Consider the following 22,307-nt stretch of genomic DNA (forward strand, 5'->3'; position numbering starts at 1 on the left):
TGTTCACAGCGCATATATATATGGCGCAAGTAAAGTAGAACTTTCTTTTAGTCCATTAGTTCTTTACCCTCCAACCTAGTAACAGACGCAAAGCCTCACCCACGACGCACGTGTGGTGCAGTAAGGCCTACTTGGCCTCAGAAGAGGCATTGAGACATCGTGTGGATTAATAGTTGAATTGTCATAGTTTGGCACTATACCGTCGAGTTGGACGTATTTCTATTAAGCTAATAATAGTCTATTATGTATGGTGCATCGTTCGGTTAGAGTTATAAAGTGAGCAGCCCCCCCATCGTTCCTGACGTTATCTGGATGCTTAACCAGGCTGGGCAGACCACGTGTGGTGCTTGCATCCGAGGAGCTCCGGGCCAGGACGAGTGGACCTGTACATTGGATTACTTTACCCGGACGACGGCGAGCCTTCCACGGCTTGGATTATCTACATGCTTTGGGTGCTTTGATTATTCCATGGATAACGGCCAACACTGCTGAGTGTTGGAACTACCCCCCGGAGAGGAGTCCAGGTGAGACGGCGCTCTACTCCAGTGAGGTCGCCTCACGTCTCTTCATCTGTGGACCGGCAGCTACCGTCCACCAGAGGGTCCAGCTGTATTCATCTGCGGACCGAGGTTCTGTGGGCATCGTGTTCAGGACTCTGAATTCTCCCAAGAAATCGTCGGCCAGATGGGATACCGCCAGCGGCTCTTCTAACCCCCCCCCTACTGTCTTACAACCAGCGGGACCCCCCCCCCCTTAGTGTATCCAGCTATAATCATTTAAGTACCATCGCTATAGTTCCCTAAAGAACCGGGTTGTATACTTACTCCCTGCGTAACCAGAGATTGGACATTCAATATTGATTTACCTACGAATACTCATTTGCCATACAAGTGCATTTCAAATCATAAATGTCATTAAGTGAACGTTGTATATACCCTTTGCTATATAAAATATTCGATTTATACATTTGTGTGGACTTCGTTTCATCAGGTGGGAAAGTGTTCATCATATCTATATCATGTACTGGATGGCCAGAAGTTAAAGTACAAGAGGTAGTGGTTTAATAATACCATACTTATCAATACAGTCAGGGAATTGTACCCCTCAGTTACAGGTCCACTGATGGATACATCTTGATATTTGTGTGTTCATTAGATGGGTGAAATCCTCTTTCAGTGCCTCTGTGCCTGTTTTCTTAGGCAGTTAGCCTCTGTGCGTGCCATTAGTGTTAGCCACGCTTCTATGCCTCTTTTCTTTTGGAAATAATGATAAAAAAATTGTAATAAATCAAATAAACAATTTTAATTAAAAAAAATGTGCATTCGACTAAGAGGTTGGCAGTCGACTACGGCTCCTTTCGATCGATTAGTCGACTATTCGACTAATAGGGTCAGCCTTAGACGACACAGAAGCAAATCTTCATTCAAACAGCAATGGCAGGCAGCTCGCACAGTAGAAGCAATCGTCCGTGTTATCTGATTTGGAGAGTATTCCTTCATTAAAAGGACAACAAAAAACGTTTCTGAAGGCTTATGTTGTCAGAGAATAGGCTACGGTGTGAGAGAATTAGGAGAATTAGGCTACGCTACGGTATGCTCCAAATGGCATTGAGTTTCTCTCGTTCAATGTCACGGATAGGCTAGGGGACACAAATTCAGCCTGAGACGTTCAGAGTCACTCCGGCCCGCGCGCCAGGGATGCAGTGGTGGGTGGACGGGGTACCACGCCGTCCTAGTAGTTCGCTGAGCAGAAGTATGCGCAATCGCACACGGATGTGCACGCGCGCGCACACAAAAATGCGTTCACAATCGTTTGTCACTGGACTCGTCGCGCCGTGCGCCAAGTACCCGGCGGCCGGCACAGTCTATCACCTAGACTTTGCATAATAATAGGATACCAATAGCATAACAACGAGAAGAGCCAAACCAAAATACAAGCCTGTACCAATTGGTGGGGGTTTGCTTGAGGCAGCTGTGTTCAAGGCAATATTTACAAAAACTAAACTAAAACTAGTAATTTCCTATACAAACATGTTTCCTACTATTTATTCTGCATAATAATAATCTGTTCTGTGCGCATGCGCGCGCACGTGCACGTGGTGTCCGGGCAGTTCCCATATTACGACTGCACCACTGCCGCGCGCACACACACTATTGTCACCTACAGTATGTGTGTCGTTGCGCTCTGGGTAGTGTATCTGTAGTAGAGCGCTACATCATCTGGACAGACTTTCTGTGCAAGCAAGCATGCGTACTATGGAATTTAATCCTGCCGGCGCCACTGCCGGCCCACACACTGGCCCACATACCGGCCCACAGACTGGCCGACACACCGGCCCACATTAGTGGCCCACACACGACTCACACACTGGCCCACACACCAGCCCACACACCGGCCCACACACCGACTCACACACTGGCCCACACACCGGCCCACAGACTGGCCGACACACCGGCCCACAGACTGGCCGACACACCGGCCAACATTAGTGGCCCACACACGACTCACACACTGGCCCACACACCAGCCCACACACTGGCCCACACACCGGCCCACATTAGTGGCCCACACACTGGCCCACACACTGTCCCACATTAGTGGCCCACACACCGACTCACACACTGGCCCACACACCGCCCCACACACCGGCCCACATTAGTGGCCCACACACCGACTCACACTGGCCCGCCGTACAGACCATGTAGCCTGGCTGGGAGAGATGACTGAAATCACTGCAAGAGCTAGTACGCTATCTTTCTGTGGCCATTTTCATTTTTACATCTAACTTTTTCAGCCCTACCCTACCAAAGTGGTCAGATCGGAGTGGACTAAATGGGCCAGTCGAACCCCCCCCCCATCAAAAATATATATATTTTTTTTTTGTTTGGACCAGCCCACTTTACTTCCGACCCATCGGGATTCGTCCCGAACGTCCCGATGGCCAGTCCGGGTCTGGCTATCATCAAACCATATCATTTCCTAAACCCTGGTCAGAGTTTACACAGGACCAATCGTTGCTACTCGCCAATTAACCACCACCGGCAAACACGTTTCTAGTATGTTTGTCTCCAGTAAGCCACCGTAGCACTGGATGCCATAGAGACGGGTGAAACAAATCAGAAAGAAGAAGCTGACAACAACAAGTAACGCTACGGCTAGGATCATGTTAGATTGAGTAAGGTAACGCACTATTTCAAAACAGCCGTTTCAACTTCGTAACATCATGCAACTCGGTGTTTGCGTTTTCATCGCTTTGCGAAGGCTCTCTCATCTTTAGCTAATGTTAGCTAAGGTACCGTTAGCGACCGTTCATTATAGCCACTGAGCTAGCGTTAGCTTGGTAATGTTAAACTTGCTAACCTCTAGCTTGCTATGTTGGCTACACATAATAACCCATCTTTTGAGTCTTGTTGTGACATGGTAGACAGTTTTGCTAATGTTAATTTATATCGCTTGCCTGTCAGCTTGTCACTAAATACCTGTATGTCCCTATGCCATAAATGTCATGTATGTTGTGTATGTCATAAATGTCACTATGAATTGAAAATGGGGGACCCTGATGTAAACAAGACGAAAGTCTTTCTCTGGTCTGCATCCCCTTAACAATTTTGTGTATTGAGCTGTACTGTATTGTACCCATTCTGCAATCTGTTAAATAAAGTTGTCATTCATTCATTCAGTATAGCCTACTACTTTAAGGAGCAACACACACGCACACGCACACACACACACACACACACACACACACACACACACACACACACACACACACACACACACACACACACACACACACACACACACACACACACACACAACACATCATATCACACAGGCTATGAGAAAATGTGATGCTCTTTCTATTCAGACCTCTAGAATCCAGTGCATGTCCAGAAGCGACATTGACTGACAGACCCCCACCCAAGACCCACCATGTCCTTCAGAGACTAGACCCCCACCCAAGACCCACCATGTCCTTCAGAGACTAGACCCCCACCCAAGACCCACCATGTCCTTCAGAGACTTGCGAAGTAAGTCGTTTTCACTGTCAGCCTTCAATGACTAATTCATTGTCTATTGACTCATTTATTACTGTACTGAAAATTAACCTTTGTTTCCTGAAAAACAAAGTGCTCTGTGTGTAATGTTAGCTAATAGCTATTGAAGAGATCAAGTCTGTGGTCGTAGTAAATAGTGCGACCGTGGCTCAGGAGGTAGAACGGTCGTCTGGTAATCTGAAGGTTCCCGGGTTCGATTCCCGCTCCTCCTGGGCAGTGTGGGCTCAGTTGCCCTTGAGCAAGACACTTAACCACTAACTGCTCCCGATGAGCAAGTCGGCACCTTGCATGGTTGCCCCCGCCATCGGTGTGTAAATGGGTGGTGAATGGATAATGGATAAAAGCACTATATAAAATGCACCATTTTACCATTTTAGTGCTCAATTCTGATTTATTACTCCGACACTGATGTCACAGTTTATGTTTAACTTTATACGTTGATGTGCAGTTGGAGGCCAGCTAATTTGTGAGCAGATGATAGTGGTGACGAGGAGGAGGTGAATGAGAGCCGTTTATTCTTTCAATATGCTTTCAATATGCTTTCAAACACAATACTTATAAGGTAAACAGTAACACCTCCCTGTCCCTCCATCATGTATCCACACAGTGACTCCTGCACCGAATTGTGATGAATGCCAATCAAGAGTGACGTAAAAGTCACATGAATTCTGATATGACTGTTCAGACCTGTATCTGATTTAGGACCACATTATGAAAGTGGCCCAAATCAGAATTGAAAAGATCCGATTTGATGAGATTTGTGCCGTTCACACACTGTCATGATCCGAGTCACATATGAGCGGATTGGGGCCACTTTTGCCTGAAGTGTGAACTTCTGTTCTTGTTCTGCCCCGGGCAGACTTCACAGAAATGATGCGGGCCTTGGGATACCCCCGTCTGATATCCATGGAGAACTTCAGGAACCCCAACTTCAGCCTCGTGGCAGAGATCCTGATATGGCTGGTGAAGCGGTAAGCTGTTTGGAACTGTGTGACAAGTCCAGTACATCTGGAGGTAATGCTGTTCATTCTGTGTGATAAGTCCAGTACATCTGGAGGTAATGCTGTTCATACTGTGTGATAAGTCCAGTACATCTGGAGGTAATGCTGTTCATTCTGTGTGATAATTTCAGTACATCTGGAGGTAATGCTGTTCATACTGTGTGATAAGTCCAGTACATCTGGAGGTAATGCTGTTCATTCTGTGTGATAAGTCCAGTACATCTGGAGGTAATGCTGTTCATACTGTGTGACAAGTGTCTAGTACATCTGGAGGTAATGCTGTTCATACTGTGTGATAAGTGTCCAGTACATCTGGAGGTAATGCTGTTCATACTGTGTGATAAGTCCAGTACATCTGGAGGTAATGCTGTTCATTCTGTGTGACAAGTCCAGTACATCTGGAGGTAATGCTGTTCATACTGTGTGACAAGTCCAGTACATCTGGAGGTAATGCTGTTCATTCTGTGTGACAAGTCCAGTACATCTGGAGGTAATGCTGTTCATACTGTGTGACAAGTCCAGTACATCTGGAGGTAATGCTGTTCATACTGTGTGATAAGTGTCCAGTACATCTGGAGGTAATGCTGTTCATACTGTGTGATAAGTCCAGTACATCTGGAGGTAATGCTGTTTGTAACTGAGGGGTACAATTCCCTGACTGTATTACTAGATATGATACTTACTACCACTACCTTTGTACTTAATATTCGGCCACCCAGTACTCGGCATAAATATATTATGATGAACACTGTCACGTAGATGAAACGGATCCAACACAAATGTACGAATTAGAAATAGGTCTTTATTTCTACACAGCGATGGTGTGTAGAGCAAGCACTTAATCAAATCAATCACATTTATGAATGGGAATTAGTATGCACTTTTATGGCAAGAGTATTCGTCGGTATATCAATAGAGAATGTCCAATCTCTGAAGGCGCAGGTGGTACATATACGACCTGGAATAGTTAAGGAATAACAGCAATGATACTTTAATGATTATAGACTGGATACACTAGGGGGGGGTTAATCCGGTCGCTTGTAAGCCGACAGGAGTAGGAAGGGGGGGGGGGGGGGGTAGAGTCCGGCTGCCTCATCCGGCCAAGGGTATCCCAGGTGAACCCACTGTAGTGCCGTTCAATGCGCCGGCGATCCTTGGACCACAGATGAAAGCAGGTGGACTCTTTGTGGGCCGGCGTCCTCCGGTCCACGGAGGAGAGACGTGAAGCGACCTCGTCTTGCAGAGCGTCTCCTCACCTTGCGTCCTCTCCAGGGGGGGGGGGGTTCCAACACACGGCAGTGTCGGGGGTCTTTATCCATGGAATAATCAACGTATACAAAGCATAATCCGTGCCTGGGAAGGCGGGCTGTCGTCGGTAGAATAATCCGGTATACAGGTCCACTCGCTCGTCGGCTCTGGGGCTCCTCGGGTGCAATCTCACATGGGGTCGATCATCCTGGATAAACAGCCAGTTCTCTGCCCGAAACGATGGGGTACTGACTACGGTAGTATTCTCACCGCACGAAGCACTATATATTAACAGACTATTATTAGCTTAATAGACTACGTCCAACTCGACGATATAGTGCCAAATATGACTATTCAAATATTAATATACACGATGTCTCAATACCGATGGTAGGCCGAACTTGGCCTTACTCCCACACGTGGCGTCGCGGGGAGGCTTTACGTCTGTCACTCTATTGGAGGGTAAGAAACTGGACTGAAAAAGAAGTCCTACTTTAGTAGCGCAGTATATATACGCACTATGAACAAATAGTCCCATTAGTGGTGCGGTAGCCAGATTCCTACGCGGAACTAGGACTTGTTCGTACATGTTGAGCGGTACGTTTGAACTGGGTCTGGGGGGTATGGCAGCCTGGCACCAAGGTCTCGACCAATAGTAGAATGGAGACTATTATGGGATGTTCAGTAGGCTAGAATGGATATTCAATGCATATTGTACAAGGAATATACAAGGGATATCAAGGAATATTAGAGAATATACAAATACAATTAAATATATATATATAATAAATATATATATTCGGTTTAATCTGGCCCTTCACAACACTGTTCATACTGTGTGATAAGTGTCCAGTACATCTGGAGGTAATGCTGTTCATGATCTGTCTCTCTCTCTCTCTCTCTCTCTCGCTCTCGCTCTCGCTCTCGCTCTCGCTCTCGCTCTCTCTCACATCTCTGTGTGTGTGTGTCTCTCTCTCTCTCTCTCTCTCTCTCTCTCTCTCTCTCTTTCTCTCTCTCCCTCTCTCCTCTCTGTATATGCAGATATGAGCCCCACATGGACATTCCAAGTGACGTGGACACAGAATCCGACAGAATATTCTTCGTCAAGGCCGTGGCCCAATTCATGGTCAGTCAAGTCAAACATACAGCCTATTGTACATTTTCAGTGTTTATCCAGAGGCTCAGGCCTGCTGTTAAGCAGTCCCTCTTACATTAGATTAGATTCAAATGTATTGTCATCATGCAGCACAAGTACAACGAAAATAATTTTGGCATCCAACCAGATTGCAAATGTAACAGTAAAGGGCAATAGTGTAATATACAATGTACAGGTGATTAAACTGGATATAAAATATATGAATTAGTACTACTGAGTATAGTGCAGAATCAGATGTATGTACAGAGTTGTAGTATTAATATGTACAGTGATACAGGTATAAAGACACTATGGTAGTAGTCATACCGGCCAGCAGCGTAACTAGTAAGGGATATGTAGAGATATAGATATACAGATATGTAAAAAGGATTATATGCAGGTTAGGGCTGGGCGATATGGCCAAAGATTATATCACGATATTATTTTTTCTTTTCTTTTTGAAACAACAGATGTATGTTTATTTTGCAGCAATTCTTTGTCGTTGCCGCCATCTTTAGTGTTACAGCCCCTCACACTCCAGTTCTCAGGCTGCAGCTGGTTTGAAAGCGAAAGTAAACAGGCTTCTCTGCTGGCTGTGGCTCTGGCTCCGGCTCCAGTGTAGTTGAATAGTTCTGGCTCTGCTAGTTTCTTTTCTATCTTTTGGCGCTTTTTTGCTGGACAAACCACCGCACATGTGCACCGTGACTCGCGACTGGAGACTAGCTCTGCTAGCACACATAGCCTACTGTGTACAGACGGTTTCAAACTGTATTTTAAATTAGAAAGCAAACAAAATAAATGGACAAGAGAAAAAGAAATCTCAATTTGGTCAGTATTGTCATTTGGACAGGCAAAGCCATTACTTTAAGTTGCAGGCAAGAAAGACAAGTCTGTCCACTGTCTCTGGTTTTAAAACTGGCCTGTTGCAGGTCACAAAGAAAAATATATATATATTTTTTTAATTGATATTTTTTTTAATTATCAATCGATATCGATTATTAAAATATATCGCGATCATTATCGTTTTATCACCCAGCCCTATTTGCAGGTATGTACAGACAAATGTATATATATATGTATATAAAATCAAATCAAATTTTTTTGTAAGGCCCGACAACACACGTTAATGTCCCCATGGGTTTGACACGTCTTCTTTAAACAAGTCAAGAAGAAACATCACAATAAATCAAGAACAAAACAAAAACACCATGAAGTCCAAAAAATGTAAAATAAATACAATAAATGAATGCAACACTCCCAGACATATACCCCACACGAAGGTACGGAAAAACTCACTAAAACCTAGCAATAGGAAAAAATGCACCACAGGCAATGTGGAGGAGAGAAACCTTAGAAGGGCCGTTCAAAGGGGCGGTCAGGTGGCGTAACGGAGATTGCGTTCGTCACCAACCCCGGAGATGCTGGATTCGCCTGTTCGAATCCAGCTCACAGCTCCGGGGTTGTCACCAGCTTGGCTGGCCGTTCACACTAATACAATTGGCAGTATTAGAGGGTGGGAGAAGCTGGCGGGGTGGGTCCGGGTCGTTGTAAACAGCGACTCCTACAGTTCGGTCGGGGCGCCTGCTAAGCGTGGATAGGATCTAAGGGCGGTAGTGTGATCCTTCCACACGTTACACGCTCTCAGTGAGAGTCCGCGCTGCCAGGTGAAAAGAAGCGGTTGATTGGCTAGACGTGTGTTGGAGGAAGCACGTGATAGCCTCCACTCTCCCAGACCGACTGTGGGGGGTAAGTGCGCAGCGACCAGGAAGGGGATTGGGAATTGGCATAACGACTAACATTGGGATGGGAGAAAATCGGAGGAAAAAGGAGGGGGAAAAAAGATCAAAAAAAGAAGAAAAAAAAGAAGGGCCGTTCAAGGGGGGATGTCTTAGATGTCTGTGTTAATAGTGTTGCAATAAAACAAGCGAGACAGTTGGTAAGCATGCACACATATGTAATGAAACACTGTGTATATAGAGGATTATATGCAGGTATATTCAGACAGATAAATAATATATATGTGGTAAATATAGATATATAAATGTTTTTATATGGTATACAGCACTATTGTACATGCTATCATGTTAGTGGGTAGTTATATGGGTAGACTATAGTATGAGGTAGGTAGTTATGATCACTATGATTATAGTGTAGGACAGTTGTAGACAGTGAAAGCAGTAGGTAGGTATACATCGAGTATAAGACAGTTGTAGACAGTGAAAGCAGTAGGTAGGTTTACATCGAGTATAACAATAATAATAATAATACACTTTATTTGTATAGCACCTTTCATACAGAAACTGCAGCTCAAAGTGCTTCACAACAGAAAAAAGACAGGCATAAAATGAGCACAAAGTGCAGACATATAAAATCACAGTTTTTACATTAGGATCTAACATCCCAACAGGCCACCTTGTTTATGGTTTGATTCAGTTTTAAATAGACAATAATAAAAAGAGTAAGATAAAATAGACAGTAAAATAGTGCAATAGTGCAGTGCAATACAATTGTAGAATATAGAATAGATTAAAAAATATATATATATTTTACAGTGCAATAAAATTGTTCTGGATTACTGTTCAACAGTTCAAAGTCGTCTTTACCTTCTCTGTTTGGTATCCACAGTTTAAAACTTGACAGTCTTCCCTCCTGTTTTATACCCACTTTGACCCTTGGAACCTCCCACCGAGGGCAAACCTCCCTCTCAGGGTGCAGTTCCCTCTCTCAGGGTGCAGTTCTAGGCCTGGGTCCTACACAGTTTTAAAGCCCGACAGTCTCTTGTTTGATACCCACACAGTTTAATACCTGACAGTTTTGAACCTGTAATAAAAAGCAATAGACAGTAAAATAATACAGTGCAATAGTAGAATAGAATAGATAGTAAAATTATGCAATAGAATGGACAGAGTAAAATAGTGCTACAGTACAAGAGGTAAGTTTTTAGCTTATTTCTGAAAATATTAAGAGATCTAGCTTCCCTAATGTTCATAGGTAGTGTGTTCCATAACTTTGGTGAATAGTTTGCAAAGGCTGCATCCCCGATTTTCTTTAGACTGTGGCTTGGAACCTTCAATAGACCAGTTGTAGATGATCGCAATGTTCTAGGAGGCACACAGTTGACTAGAGAATTTTCAACGTAGATTAGATTAGATTAGATTATTTAATGACCACCCAGCCAGGCTGGTGGAATTTGTTTTCAGTGCAGTTACAGCATTGTTCCAACCTAGAACATATACTTGCCTCCTTTTTTTTTATTTATTTTTATCTCTTATCTTATTTGTTTTTTCTTGTTGTTACTATACACAGATCTTTTATGTATTTTATTATATATATTTTTTCAATTTTATTACTTACTTTTATTTTTTTCCATCCTTTCCTTGTACAGTGTCCTTGAGTCTGAGAAAGGCGCTTCTCTCTTAAAATTCAATCTATTATTATTATTATTATTATATAACATCACTTACAATTAGGGATGCTCGATATTGGCTTTTTTACCGATACCGATATACCGGTATTGTCCAACTCTTAATTTCCGATACCGATATCAACCGATACCGATATATGCAGGGTTCCCCCCCCCCCCCCCCCCCCCCCCCCCCCCCCAAAAATGTAAAAAAAATAAAACGGTACAGATATTTTCCGATATCACATTTTAATGCCAATATCGGCCGATAATATCGGTAGGCCGATAATATCGGTAGGCCGATAATATCGGACATCCCTACTTACAATACATACTACATGCAGTTAAATACAAATTACAAAGACCACAATATCACAGTTTATGTCCATGTCCATAGCAACAGAGGTAGGGGGGGTTGCTACAGGGAGTTCAGTGTCCGTATGGCAGTGGGGAAGAAGCTGTTTTTAAAGCGGGATGTTTTGGTGGTCAGGGGTCTGTAGCATCTCCCGGAGGGCAGCAGCTGGAAGATGTGGTGTGCTGCTGGGTGAGTGGGGTCCTGTTCCATTTAGTGTTTTGTATATAAGGAGGAGGACCTTGAAATCATATAATAATGGACCAAGGCTGCGCTTAGATCTAATAGGACGAGAATTGAGACTTTGTTTTGCATCAGAGTTTATTCTGAGGTCACTAATTATTTTTGTAAGAGCAGTTTCAGTGCTATGGTGCGTTCTGAAGCCCGATTGAAATTCCTCCATGATGTTGTTTTCTTTGAGAAAGGAGTTTATTTGTATTGAGACCATTTTTGCATTTTTGCATTTTTTGCATATCTTGCTGTTGAATGGGAGGTTGGTTATTGGCCTATAGTTGGTTAAGACAGTTGTAGACGGTGAAAGCAGTAGGTAGGTTTACATCGAGTATAAGACAGTTGTAGACGGTGAAAGCAGTAGGTAGGTTTACATCGAGTATAAGACAGTTGTAGACGGTGAAAGCAGTAGGTAGGTTTACATCCAGTATAAGACAGTTGTAGACGGTGAAGGCAGAAGGTAGGTTTACATCCAGTATAAGACAGTTGTAGACGGTGAAAGCAGAAGGTAGGTTTAATAATAATAAATCAAATTTCTATAGCGCCTTTCAGGAAACCCAAGGTCGCTTCACAATCAAGAGGGCTAGGGAAAGGGGGCAATAGGGGGAAAAGGGGGGGGGGGGGTGAGGGCAGGTAAGGGATAATGAACCTAATCTAATCTAAACTAACTAATGGGGAAAAGCCTTGGTGAAAAGGTGTGTTTTGAGAGCAGTTTTGAAGGTGTCCAGGGTTGGGGCGTTGCGGATTTCAGGGGGGAGAGAGTTCCAGAGGGTAGGGGACGCCACGCTTAAGGCTCCGTCATCGAGTATAAGACAGTTGTAGACGGTGAAAGCAGAAGGTAGGTTAACATCGAGTATAGCTACACCGTTGAACTGTCCCCCTCCTGTCATTTCCTCCGGGCTGCAGGCCACCAAGGCTCACATAAAGCTGAACACCAAGCGGCTGTACCAGGCCGACGGCTACGCGGTCAAGGAGCTGCTGAAGATCACCTCGGTGCTGTACGGAGCCATGAAGACCAAGGAGCTGGCCTCCGGAGACAGAGCGGAGGAGGACAACAACAAGTTCAAATTCGACCTGGGCTCACGGGTGAGCGGGAACAGTGAACACCAACTCTGATGTAATTTAGAGTAGGGATGCACCGATATAAAATATATATATCGAATTTTTTTTTATATATAATAATAAATAAAATAAGAAATAACTTCAGTACATTTATATCTATGTGGTCATTTGTTACATTTAGTTTTTACTAAGTTAGGAAAGTAATGTTTTAAGTTGAGCCTGATGTTGCCTTGCCCTCGTGGCGCACCTATGCGGCTGTCCCGGGTTCGCCTCCCGCTCCCGGTGACATTTGTTGCATGTCTTCCCCGCCTCCTCTCCCGTTCATCCTCTCCTCATCTGTCGGTCATGTCTGACCATGAAAAGCAATAAATGCACAAAAAAAACGTATCTTTAAAAAAAAGAATGATCCCAGTCTCTTCCACACAGTGAGGCATACAGTTTATTAATTGAACGATCTGCACTCGGTATCGGCCGATACCCAAAGCCAGGTATTGGCTTCAGTATCGGAACTGAAAAAGTCTGATCGGTGCATCCCTAATTTAGAGAGAGGGGGGGGGGGGGGGGGGGGGACAGTGAATACCACTCTGATGTCATTTAGAGAGGGGGGGGGGGGGCAGTGAACACACTCTGATGTCATTTAGAGGGGGGGGGGGGGGGGTCATTTAGCTTTATTTTTATGGCTCCTTTCATACAAGAATTGCAGCTCAAAGTGCTTCACAGCAGCATAAAGACAGGCATACAAAATGAGGCTATAAAATTAGCATAAAATGTACAAAAAAGTGCAGACATAAAATAAGTATAAAATGGACAGCAGCAAAACGGATAAAGTCAAGGCACAGAACATCAAATCATACAGTTGTCTATATTTGTCTTCCACTGTGGCTTGTTTTTACGGACCTGTAATACGATCCATATCCCTCCTAGTTACACACAGTCCTCATATCCCTCATAGTTACACATACACACAGTCCTCCTGATATCCCTCATAGTTACACATACACACAGTCCTCATATCTCTCCTAGTTACACACACACAGTCCTCATACCCCTCCTAGTTACACATACACACAGTCCTCATACCCCTCCTAGTTACATACATACAGTCCTCATATCCCTCCTAGTTACACAAACACACAGTCCTCATATCCCTCCTAGTTACACACTGTCCTCATATCCCTCCTAGTTACACAAACACACAGTCCTCAGATCCCTCCTAGTTACACACACACAGTCCTCATATCCCTCCTAGTTACACAAACACACAGTCCTCATATCCCTCCTAGTTACACACAGTCCTCATATCCCTCCTAGTTACACACAGTCCTCATATCCCTCCTAGTTACACACAGTCCTCATATCCCTCCTAGTTACACACAGTCCTCATATCCCTCCTAGTTACACACAGTCCTCATATCCCTCCTAGTTACACACACACACACATTCCTCATATCCCTCCTAGTTACACATACACACAGTCCTCATATCCCTCCTAGTTACACAAACACACAGTCCTCATATCCCTCCTAGTTACACAAACACACAGTCCTCATATCCCTCCTAGTTACACACAGTCCTCATATCCCTCCTAGTTACACACAGTCCTCATATCCCTCCTAGTTACACACAGTCCTCATATCCCTCCTAGTTACACACAGTCCTCATATCCCTCCTAGTTACACACAGTCCTCATATCCCTCCTAGTTACACACAGTCCTCATATCCCTCCTAGTTACAGAAACACACAGTCCTCATATCCCTCCTAGTTACACAAACACACAGTCCTCATATCCCTCCTAGTTACACACAGTCCTCATATCCCTCCTAGTTACACACAGTCCTCATATCCCTCCTAGTTACACACAGTCCTCATATCCCTCCTAGTTACACACAGTCCTCATATCCCTCCTAGTTACACACAGTCCTCATATCCCTCCTAGTTACACACAGTCCTCATATCCCTCCTAGTTACACACAGTCCTCATATCCCTCCTAGTTACACACAGTCCTCATATCCCTCCTAGTTACACACAGTCCTCATATCCCTCCTAGTTACACAAACACACACAGTCCTCAAGTGTTACCGGAAGTGTTGCGGTGGTCTATTACAGTTTTTGGGTTTGGCCTAGTTGGTTGGTTCAGTGACCAATTGGGTTAGGTTTTAGGTTTTCACTAACCTCCTTGAGATACCAACCAGCCAATCTAAATTAAAGTCACCCATTATGAGCATTTGAGTATCGGGATACTTGGCGGCTCCATGTTTACCTCCTGTGTGTTCCAGGTCGCCGACCTAAAAGCTGCCCGTCAGCTGGCGTCAGAGATCACTTCTAAAGGAGCCTCCTTATACGATCTGCTGGGGAAGGAAGTGGACCTGAGGGTGAGGCCACGCACCCACACACACACTCATACACACACATACACACACATACACATACACACACGTACACACTCATACACACACTTACACACTCGTACACACACATACACACACGTACACACTCATACACACACATACACACACGTACACACTCATACACACACACACTCATACACACTCATACACACACACACTCATACACACACATACACACACATACACACATACACACTCGTACACACTTACACACTCGTACACACGTACACACACACACTGACACACGTACACACTAAATCCGGAGTATCAATTATTGCCTTCCGGCCAACATTTGGAGACCCCTGCAGCTAAAAACAATAGATACAAATTCTCATTTATACCTACATACCTATTCGTGCCATCAATGGAGGAGGCAGGAGAGGGCGGCTTTCAGGTGGGTGGGTGGGTGGGGGGATGGTTGTGGTTGCTTGTTTGACTGTTGTCATGATCTGATCCTGTGACCATGTACTGTACATGTCTGTCTGTGTTCTTCTTGTTATGTATGTTTGCTGTGTTTTTTTGGAGCTCCTGTTTATCTGCTGTAACATGAATTGCCCAGTTTGGGACATACTAATAAACTTGACCTTGACCTACACATGTGTACACACACATACACACTCTACACACACGTACACACTTACACACTCGTACACACACGTACACACTTACACACTCGTACACACACGTACACACTTACACACTCGTACACACACGTACACACTTACACACTCGTACACACTTACACACACGCACACACACGTACACACATACTCGCACGTACACACACACACACACACGTACGTACACGTTATATGTTCACAACTATTATAAACCACATGATCATAACTATTATAAACCACATGATCATAACTATTATAAACCACATGATCATAACTATTATAAACCACATGATCATAACTATTATAAACCACATGATCATTACTATTATAAACCACATGATCATTACTACTATCATTACCTCCACCCGTCGCTCTGATCACATCACCCCTGTCCTCCACGACCTCCACTGGCTTCCAATCAAATACAGGATACATTTTAAAATACTACTCATCACATTTAAAGCCCTCAACAACCTTGCCCCTCCCTACCTGTCCGGCCTCCTCCACCGTCACACGCCCACCCGTCGCCTTAGGTCTGCAGATGCCAACCTCCTAACACCTCCCACGACCAAGCTCCGGACCTGGGGCGACAGGGCCTTTGCTGCTGCTGCCCCCTCCCTCTGGAATGCCCTCCCCAGCCATATCCGTGATGCAAACACCCTGACATCTTTTAAATCAGCCCTCAAAACTCACCTTTTCAATCTTGCTTTTGACCTCTAATTCTGTCGGTTTTATTTTATTTTGTCATGTATTATCTTTGTTCTGTTTTGTTCTGTTTTTTTGTTTTGCCATAGTTTGTCTCTCCTGCCCATGTGAAGCGTCTTTGAGCACCTGGAAAAGCGCTATATAAAATAGATGTATTATTATTATTATTATTATTATTATTATTATTATTATTATTATTATTATTATTATTATTATTATTATTATTATTATTATTATTATTATTATTATTATTATTATTATTATTATTATTATTATTATTATTATTATTATTATTATTATTATTATTATTATTATTATTATAAACTACATGATCATAACTATATAAACCACATTCATAACAAGTTTCAAGTTCAAGTTTGTTTTTATTTGTCACATATCATGTACATTACAGTGAAATGCTTGGTTCTGTATGAGCCCCTGAGAATGTGCTTCATACAGTAAAAGAGGAATAACACTATACAATATACAAACTAAAGTACAATCTAAGTACAATGAAGTAAAAATGCAGACAATGAGGTACAAAAGCTTTTTTAAGGCTTTTATAACTATATAAACCACATAATCATGACTATTATAAATCACATGTTCATAACTATTTAAACCACATGATCATTACTATTATAAACCAAAAGCAATGACCACGATCGATGAACGTAGAATGACGTGTTGCTGTCTCTTTCTTTTCCATGCCCCCCCCCAAACAGGAAATGAGAACTGCGGCCATTGCACGACCTCTGGAGATCAATGAGACGGAGAAGGCCCTGAGGGCGGGCATCAAGGAGGTGCTGGTGTGTAATCTGGGGTACCAAGGAGGTGCTGTTGTGTATACTGGGGTATCAAGGAGGTGCTGGTGTGTATTCTGGGGTATCAAGGAGGTGCTGGTGTGTAATCTGGGGTACCAAGGAGGTGCTGTTGTGTATACTGGGGTATCAAGGAGGTGCTGGTGTGTATTCTGGGGTATCAAGGAGGTGCTGGTGTGTATTCTGGGGTATCAAGGAGGTGCTGGTGTGTATTCTGTATTCTGGGGTATCAAGGAGGTGCTGGTGTGTATTCTGGGGTATCAAGGAGGTGCTGGTGTGTAATCTGGGGTACCAAGGAGGTGCTGGTGTGTATTCTGGGGTACCAAGGAGGTGCTGGTGTGTATTCTGGGTAGGGCTGGACGATATGGCCAAAAATCATATCACAATATCGATAACGATATCATATCACTCGATATCTATAATTATCGATATTGTTATAAGTATTAAATATTTTTTTAATATATATATATTTTTTTTTAAACAACAGATGTATGTTTCTTTTGCAGCAATTATTTGTTGTTGCCGCCATCTTTAGTGTTACAGCCCCTCACACTTCTCAGGCTGCAGCTGGTTTGAAAGCGAAAGTAAACAGGCTTCTCTGCTGGCTGTGGCTCCAGGGGAGTTGAATAGTTCTGGCTCTGCTAGTTTCTTTTCTATCTTTTGGTGCTTTTTTGGTGGACAAACGTGCACCAAACGTGCACCGTGACTCGCGACTGGAGACTAGCTCTGCTAGCACACATAGCCTACTGTGTACATACGGTTTCAAACTGTATTTTACATTAGAAAGCAAACAAAATAAATGGACAAGAGAAAAAGAAATCTCAATTTGGTCAGTATTGTCATTTGGACAAGCAAAGCCATTACTTAATTAGCCATAATTAATTAACTTTAAGTTGCAGGCAAGAAAGACAAGTCTGTCCACTGTCTCTGGTTTTAAAACTGCCCTGTTGCAGGTCAAAAAAAAAAATATATATATATATATATATATATATATATTTTTTTTTAATTATCAATCAATATCGATTATTAAAATATATCGCGATAATTATTGTTATCGTTTTATCACCCAGCCCTAATTCTGGGGTACCGAGGAGGTGTTGGTGTGTATTCTGGGGTACCAAGGAGGCCTTGGCTGTTCTAATAAAGTGGAAAATGAAAAAGAGGGAGGGCTGCAGGCTCTGCACAATACTACTGGCTGTTATATATATTGACCTATTGACCTATCTAAGCCTTTTGATACTGTGGACCATGTCACATTGAAGACATAACAGTGTGTGCAGGCTGAAGGTATCACTTCTAGCTCCCTTATTGTATCCAAGGGTGTGCCCCAGGGATCGGTCCTGGGACCCCTCCTGTTTACTCTGCGGAAATGTTTCCAGCATAAACGTCCACTTGTACGCCGATGATACTGTGATATACTGCCCTGCGTCTCTCCACCCAACCGGACTCTCTCTTGTCAGCTACAACTTAATACTGTGTACAGCTTAAAACCTGTTTTGAATGCTGACGAAACGAAACTCGTGTTGTTTTACAAATGCGAAAAACAAAGCCACTGAGCTTTCCATCTATCACCACTTCTCAGGGCCGCTTAACCCTTTCACTGCCGCACTACCAAACGGTTAACCCTTTCACTGCGACAATACACAGAAGGTCACTGCCACACGACAGCAGGTTAATAACCATTTCACTGCCACACTAACAGAAGGTTAACCCTTTACTATCACACTATCGACGGTAACCGTCGGTAGTGTGATAGTAAAGGGTTAACCTTCTGTAGTGTGGCAGTGAAAGGGGATAAAGGTTAGATAAATTAAATTAAATTAAATAGGAGTTTGTGAGTTGTCACTCTCACCCCCTGTGTGTCTTGTGTCGTGGTTCAGGTGAGCGAGCAGAAGACTAAGGACATCTTGAACAACGTGGCGTCAGACGAGACCAGTCTGGAGGCCAAGATCCAGAAGAGGAGGCAGGAGCTGGAGAGGAACCAGAAGAGACTGCAGACGCTGCAGAGCGTCAGGTCAGAGGTCACACTCCCTGATGTTCTTTTTAAATGTATTTATTTTTTACTTTTCTATCTTTTTCTCCCATCCCAATTTAGTCGTTATGACAATTCCCTTCCTGGTCATTGCGCGCATTGCCCCACTGTCGGTCTGGGGAGGGTGTAGCCCAGTGGTTCTCAACTGGTCTAGCCTCGGGACCCAACATTTTCCTTAGTCATTAACACTTTCAGAGCCCTTGCTTAACCTTGATTTACCCGTTGAATGCCACCATCCACTTCAATGTTAGCGTTAAAAACGCCTAATCTATGTTTTAAATTATGGCTATGTGTCTAATCTGCCCGTCGCTTTATCAATGACTCGTTTGCAGTCAATATTGTTGAAGCGGATTGTTTTTTTATCGGTTCATTTTCATTTGATAGCATTTTGAAAAGCCCTCGTTTTCAAGGAAAATATAAAGATTCCATGATAAAAGACATCTACTGGAATACACAAAAACCTTGTCATTTTTCGGCCTATTTATGAATCGTTTTCAAATAAACGCTAGATTATCGATAGTATATGTGTACGTATGCACGCTAGAGATGCGAGCTGAAAAATCGATTCTCTTATTTCCTCATCAGCGATCGCGCACACACAGCCACATCACACATAGGGCAAACGCTGCGATCTCAGCGAATACAACTCTGATTATCCCAAGACTGGTAAAATAGATTCCTTACCTCAGATCAGATGTTCTCCAAAAAGATTTTTCCAATTCCTGATCGTTATTCCAAATATCGATCACGCTTATTGATTGATTATTGGCTGCTGTGATAGAATATATATTCCAGGCTGATTCCCGTCCCGTGATGACTTCCATGTTGATCAGACTTCTTGCCAGCACAAGGAGCCAGCTGGCTCCGCCTCTACATATCTACAGATCCCAGGTCAGTCTAAGCGACTGACCTGCAGTTACACAGGGATAGACGATAGGGGGCGCTTTTTTCCATTCAGAGCTCCTGTAGGGGCTGGTGTACCAACGGGAGACTCGGTTGATGAAATATGATTTCAGATCGCTAATAAAACAATAAAACAATATTTGTCGCCGTGGGCACTCTGTGGGGGGGCTAATAAAACGAGATATGTCGTCCGTGGCACTGAAAGGGTTAAGTCGCGACCCAAATATTTGAACCACTCTGATTTATTAAAAAATACATTTTGCAGTAATACACAATCTTTCATGCACTGTTTTTTTTTATCTACTTTTTTCTCCCCATTTTCTATTTTTCTCCCATCCCAATTTCGTATTATCTAATTCTTCCCTCCCCTGTCTCGAACGTTGCTAGACCATGCCTCCCACTGGTCGGCTGCAATGTGGACGAAGCCTTGCATCACGTGTCCCCTCCGTGTGTATATTTTCCCTAACGGAGTTGCACTTCCGCGTTCGGTTTGCGCGATCTGATTGGCCACTGACGTTTTTCTCAGCGCCAATCCCGTTACTCCAAACAAACTGGTTAAGCTTGGCGACTCTTTCGAAGTTGGTTAGGGTTAGTTGGTTAAGGTTAGGGTAACAGCCTGCTGGCGCGATTGTTAGGAGTAACGCGATTGGCGCTGAAAAAAACGTCAGTGGCCAATCAGATTGCGCAAACCGAACGCGGAAGTGCAACTCCGTTAGGGAAAATATACACGCGTCCCCTCCGGTACACGAGGAGGCAGCCGTCGCATCTTTTCACCTGTACAGCACGATCTCAGTGGCGAGGAGTAACGTGTGGGAGGCTCACGCTGCCCCCGATATTTCCTGATTCTGCTGTACAGGCGCACCAACCGACCTGTAGGAGTCGCTGTCCACAACGTCCGATCCCCACCCACCGGCTTTTCCACCCCCTAATACTGCCAATTGTATTAGTATGAACGACCAGCCAAGTCGGAAGCAACGCAGAGAGCTGGGCTCGAACCCAGCATCTCCTGCGTTAGTGGCGAGCGCCTTGCCCACTGCGCCACTTAGCCGCCCTCTTTCATGCACTGTTAAAAACATGAGATAAACACAAAAAAGGGCTAAAAACACAATGAAATAAAATAATAATAATAAATAATGCTTCTTAGCAGACTTCTTAACATAACAGACCTAAGTTTGGGGAACTAATGGGTTAACTGGGGATGCAACAAAAGTGCAACTAGGGCTAAAAACCCAATGAAATAAAATTCTAATAATAATAAATTATGCTTCTTAGCAGACTTCTAGCTTAACATCCCAGGGAACTAATGGGATAACTGGGGATATTGTTTGCTCCTGACAAGAGTCTCAAAGTCTGGGGTAGATAAAGCAACTCTGAGGTCATGCTCAATGTCCAATCTGTTCCTCTGCTTTGTCTTCAGCTGGACCAGAGCTGAGAAGCCACTTTCACAAAGATAGGTAGTGCAAAAAAAAATTTATAAAGAAAAATATATATATTTTTTTTTTAACTTTTTTTTCTTCTTCTTTTTTTTTTACACACACATCCGCGACCCACTCAAAATGGCCCCGCGACCCACTTTTGGGTCGCAACCCACCAGTTGAGAAACACTGGTGTAGACTACCACATGCTGCCCTACTGTCGGTCTTGAGGAGGGTGTAGACTACCACATGCTGCCCTACTGTCGGTCTGGGGAGGGTGTAGACTACCACATGCTGCCCTACTGTCGGTCTGGGGAGGGTGTAGACTACCACATGCTGCCCTACTGTCGGTCTGGGGAGGGTGTAGACTACCACATGCTGCCCTACTGTTGGTCAGAATCAGAATGGTCTTTATTGCCAAGTAGTTTTCACATACAAGGAATTTGCTTTGGACGTTATCGGTGCGACATTAGCGGACAGATAATACAATAAAGAGGTGGAGTAAAATAAAATTAAATATGAGCTAAGTTAAGCACAATAGAATAATATAATTATGAAATAAATGATAGGCCAGGGCTGTATAACTTTAAATAAGAGGTTGAATAGATTTATACGGGATATAAACTAAATAAAATATAGCACAATAGAATATAGTACAATTATAAGTACAAATAAAATAGGAATAGGGGAGGGTGTAGACTATCACACGCCTCCTCCGATATATGCAGAGTCGCCCGCCTCTCCTTTTCACCTGACAGCGAGGAGTTTCACTGGGAGAACGTAACGCGTGTGGAGGTTCACGCTATTTCCCCCAGATCCCCTCCCTGCTGAACAGGCGCCTCGACCAACCAGTAGGAGTCTCTGTTTGCTAACTAACAAGTACTAACAAGAACTAACAAGTAACCCTTGTA

General features: G+C 43.6%; 1 protein-coding gene across 3 annotated transcripts in view; it reads left to right on the forward strand.

Annotated features, from left to right (window-relative positions):
* Positions 1-3,095: 3,095 nt before the first annotated feature.
* The window catches only part of cluap1 (clusterin associated protein 1), a 36,512-nt gene continuing 17,300 nt past the window's right edge, over positions 3,096-22,307 (forward strand). Inside the window, exons 1-8 of one of the 3 annotated variants that reach the window (XM_084322738.1) lie at positions 3,096-3,175; positions 3,869-4,031; positions 4,918-5,029; positions 7,349-7,433; positions 12,335-12,514; positions 14,769-14,864; positions 16,951-17,034; positions 18,927-19,060. In XM_084322738.1, the coding sequence (XP_084178864.1) occupies positions 4,010-4,031; positions 4,918-5,029; positions 7,349-7,433; positions 12,335-12,514; positions 14,769-14,864; positions 16,951-17,034; positions 18,927-19,060 (713 nt within the window). In that variant the 5' untranslated portion in view covers positions 3,096-3,175; positions 3,869-4,009. Of the gene's footprint in view, positions 3,181-3,868; positions 4,032-4,917; positions 5,030-7,348; positions 7,434-12,334; positions 12,515-14,768; positions 14,865-16,950; positions 17,035-18,926; positions 19,061-22,307 lie in introns of all 3 variants that reach the window. The other 2 variants (XM_084322737.1, XM_084322739.1) reach the window with 2 other exon arrangements.

Source organism: Notolepis coatsorum (genome assembly GCF_963971535.1).
Source record: "Notolepis coatsorum genome assembly, chromosome: 10".
NCBI lineage: Eukaryota > Metazoa > Chordata > Actinopteri > Aulopiformes > Paralepididae > Notolepis > Notolepis coatsorum.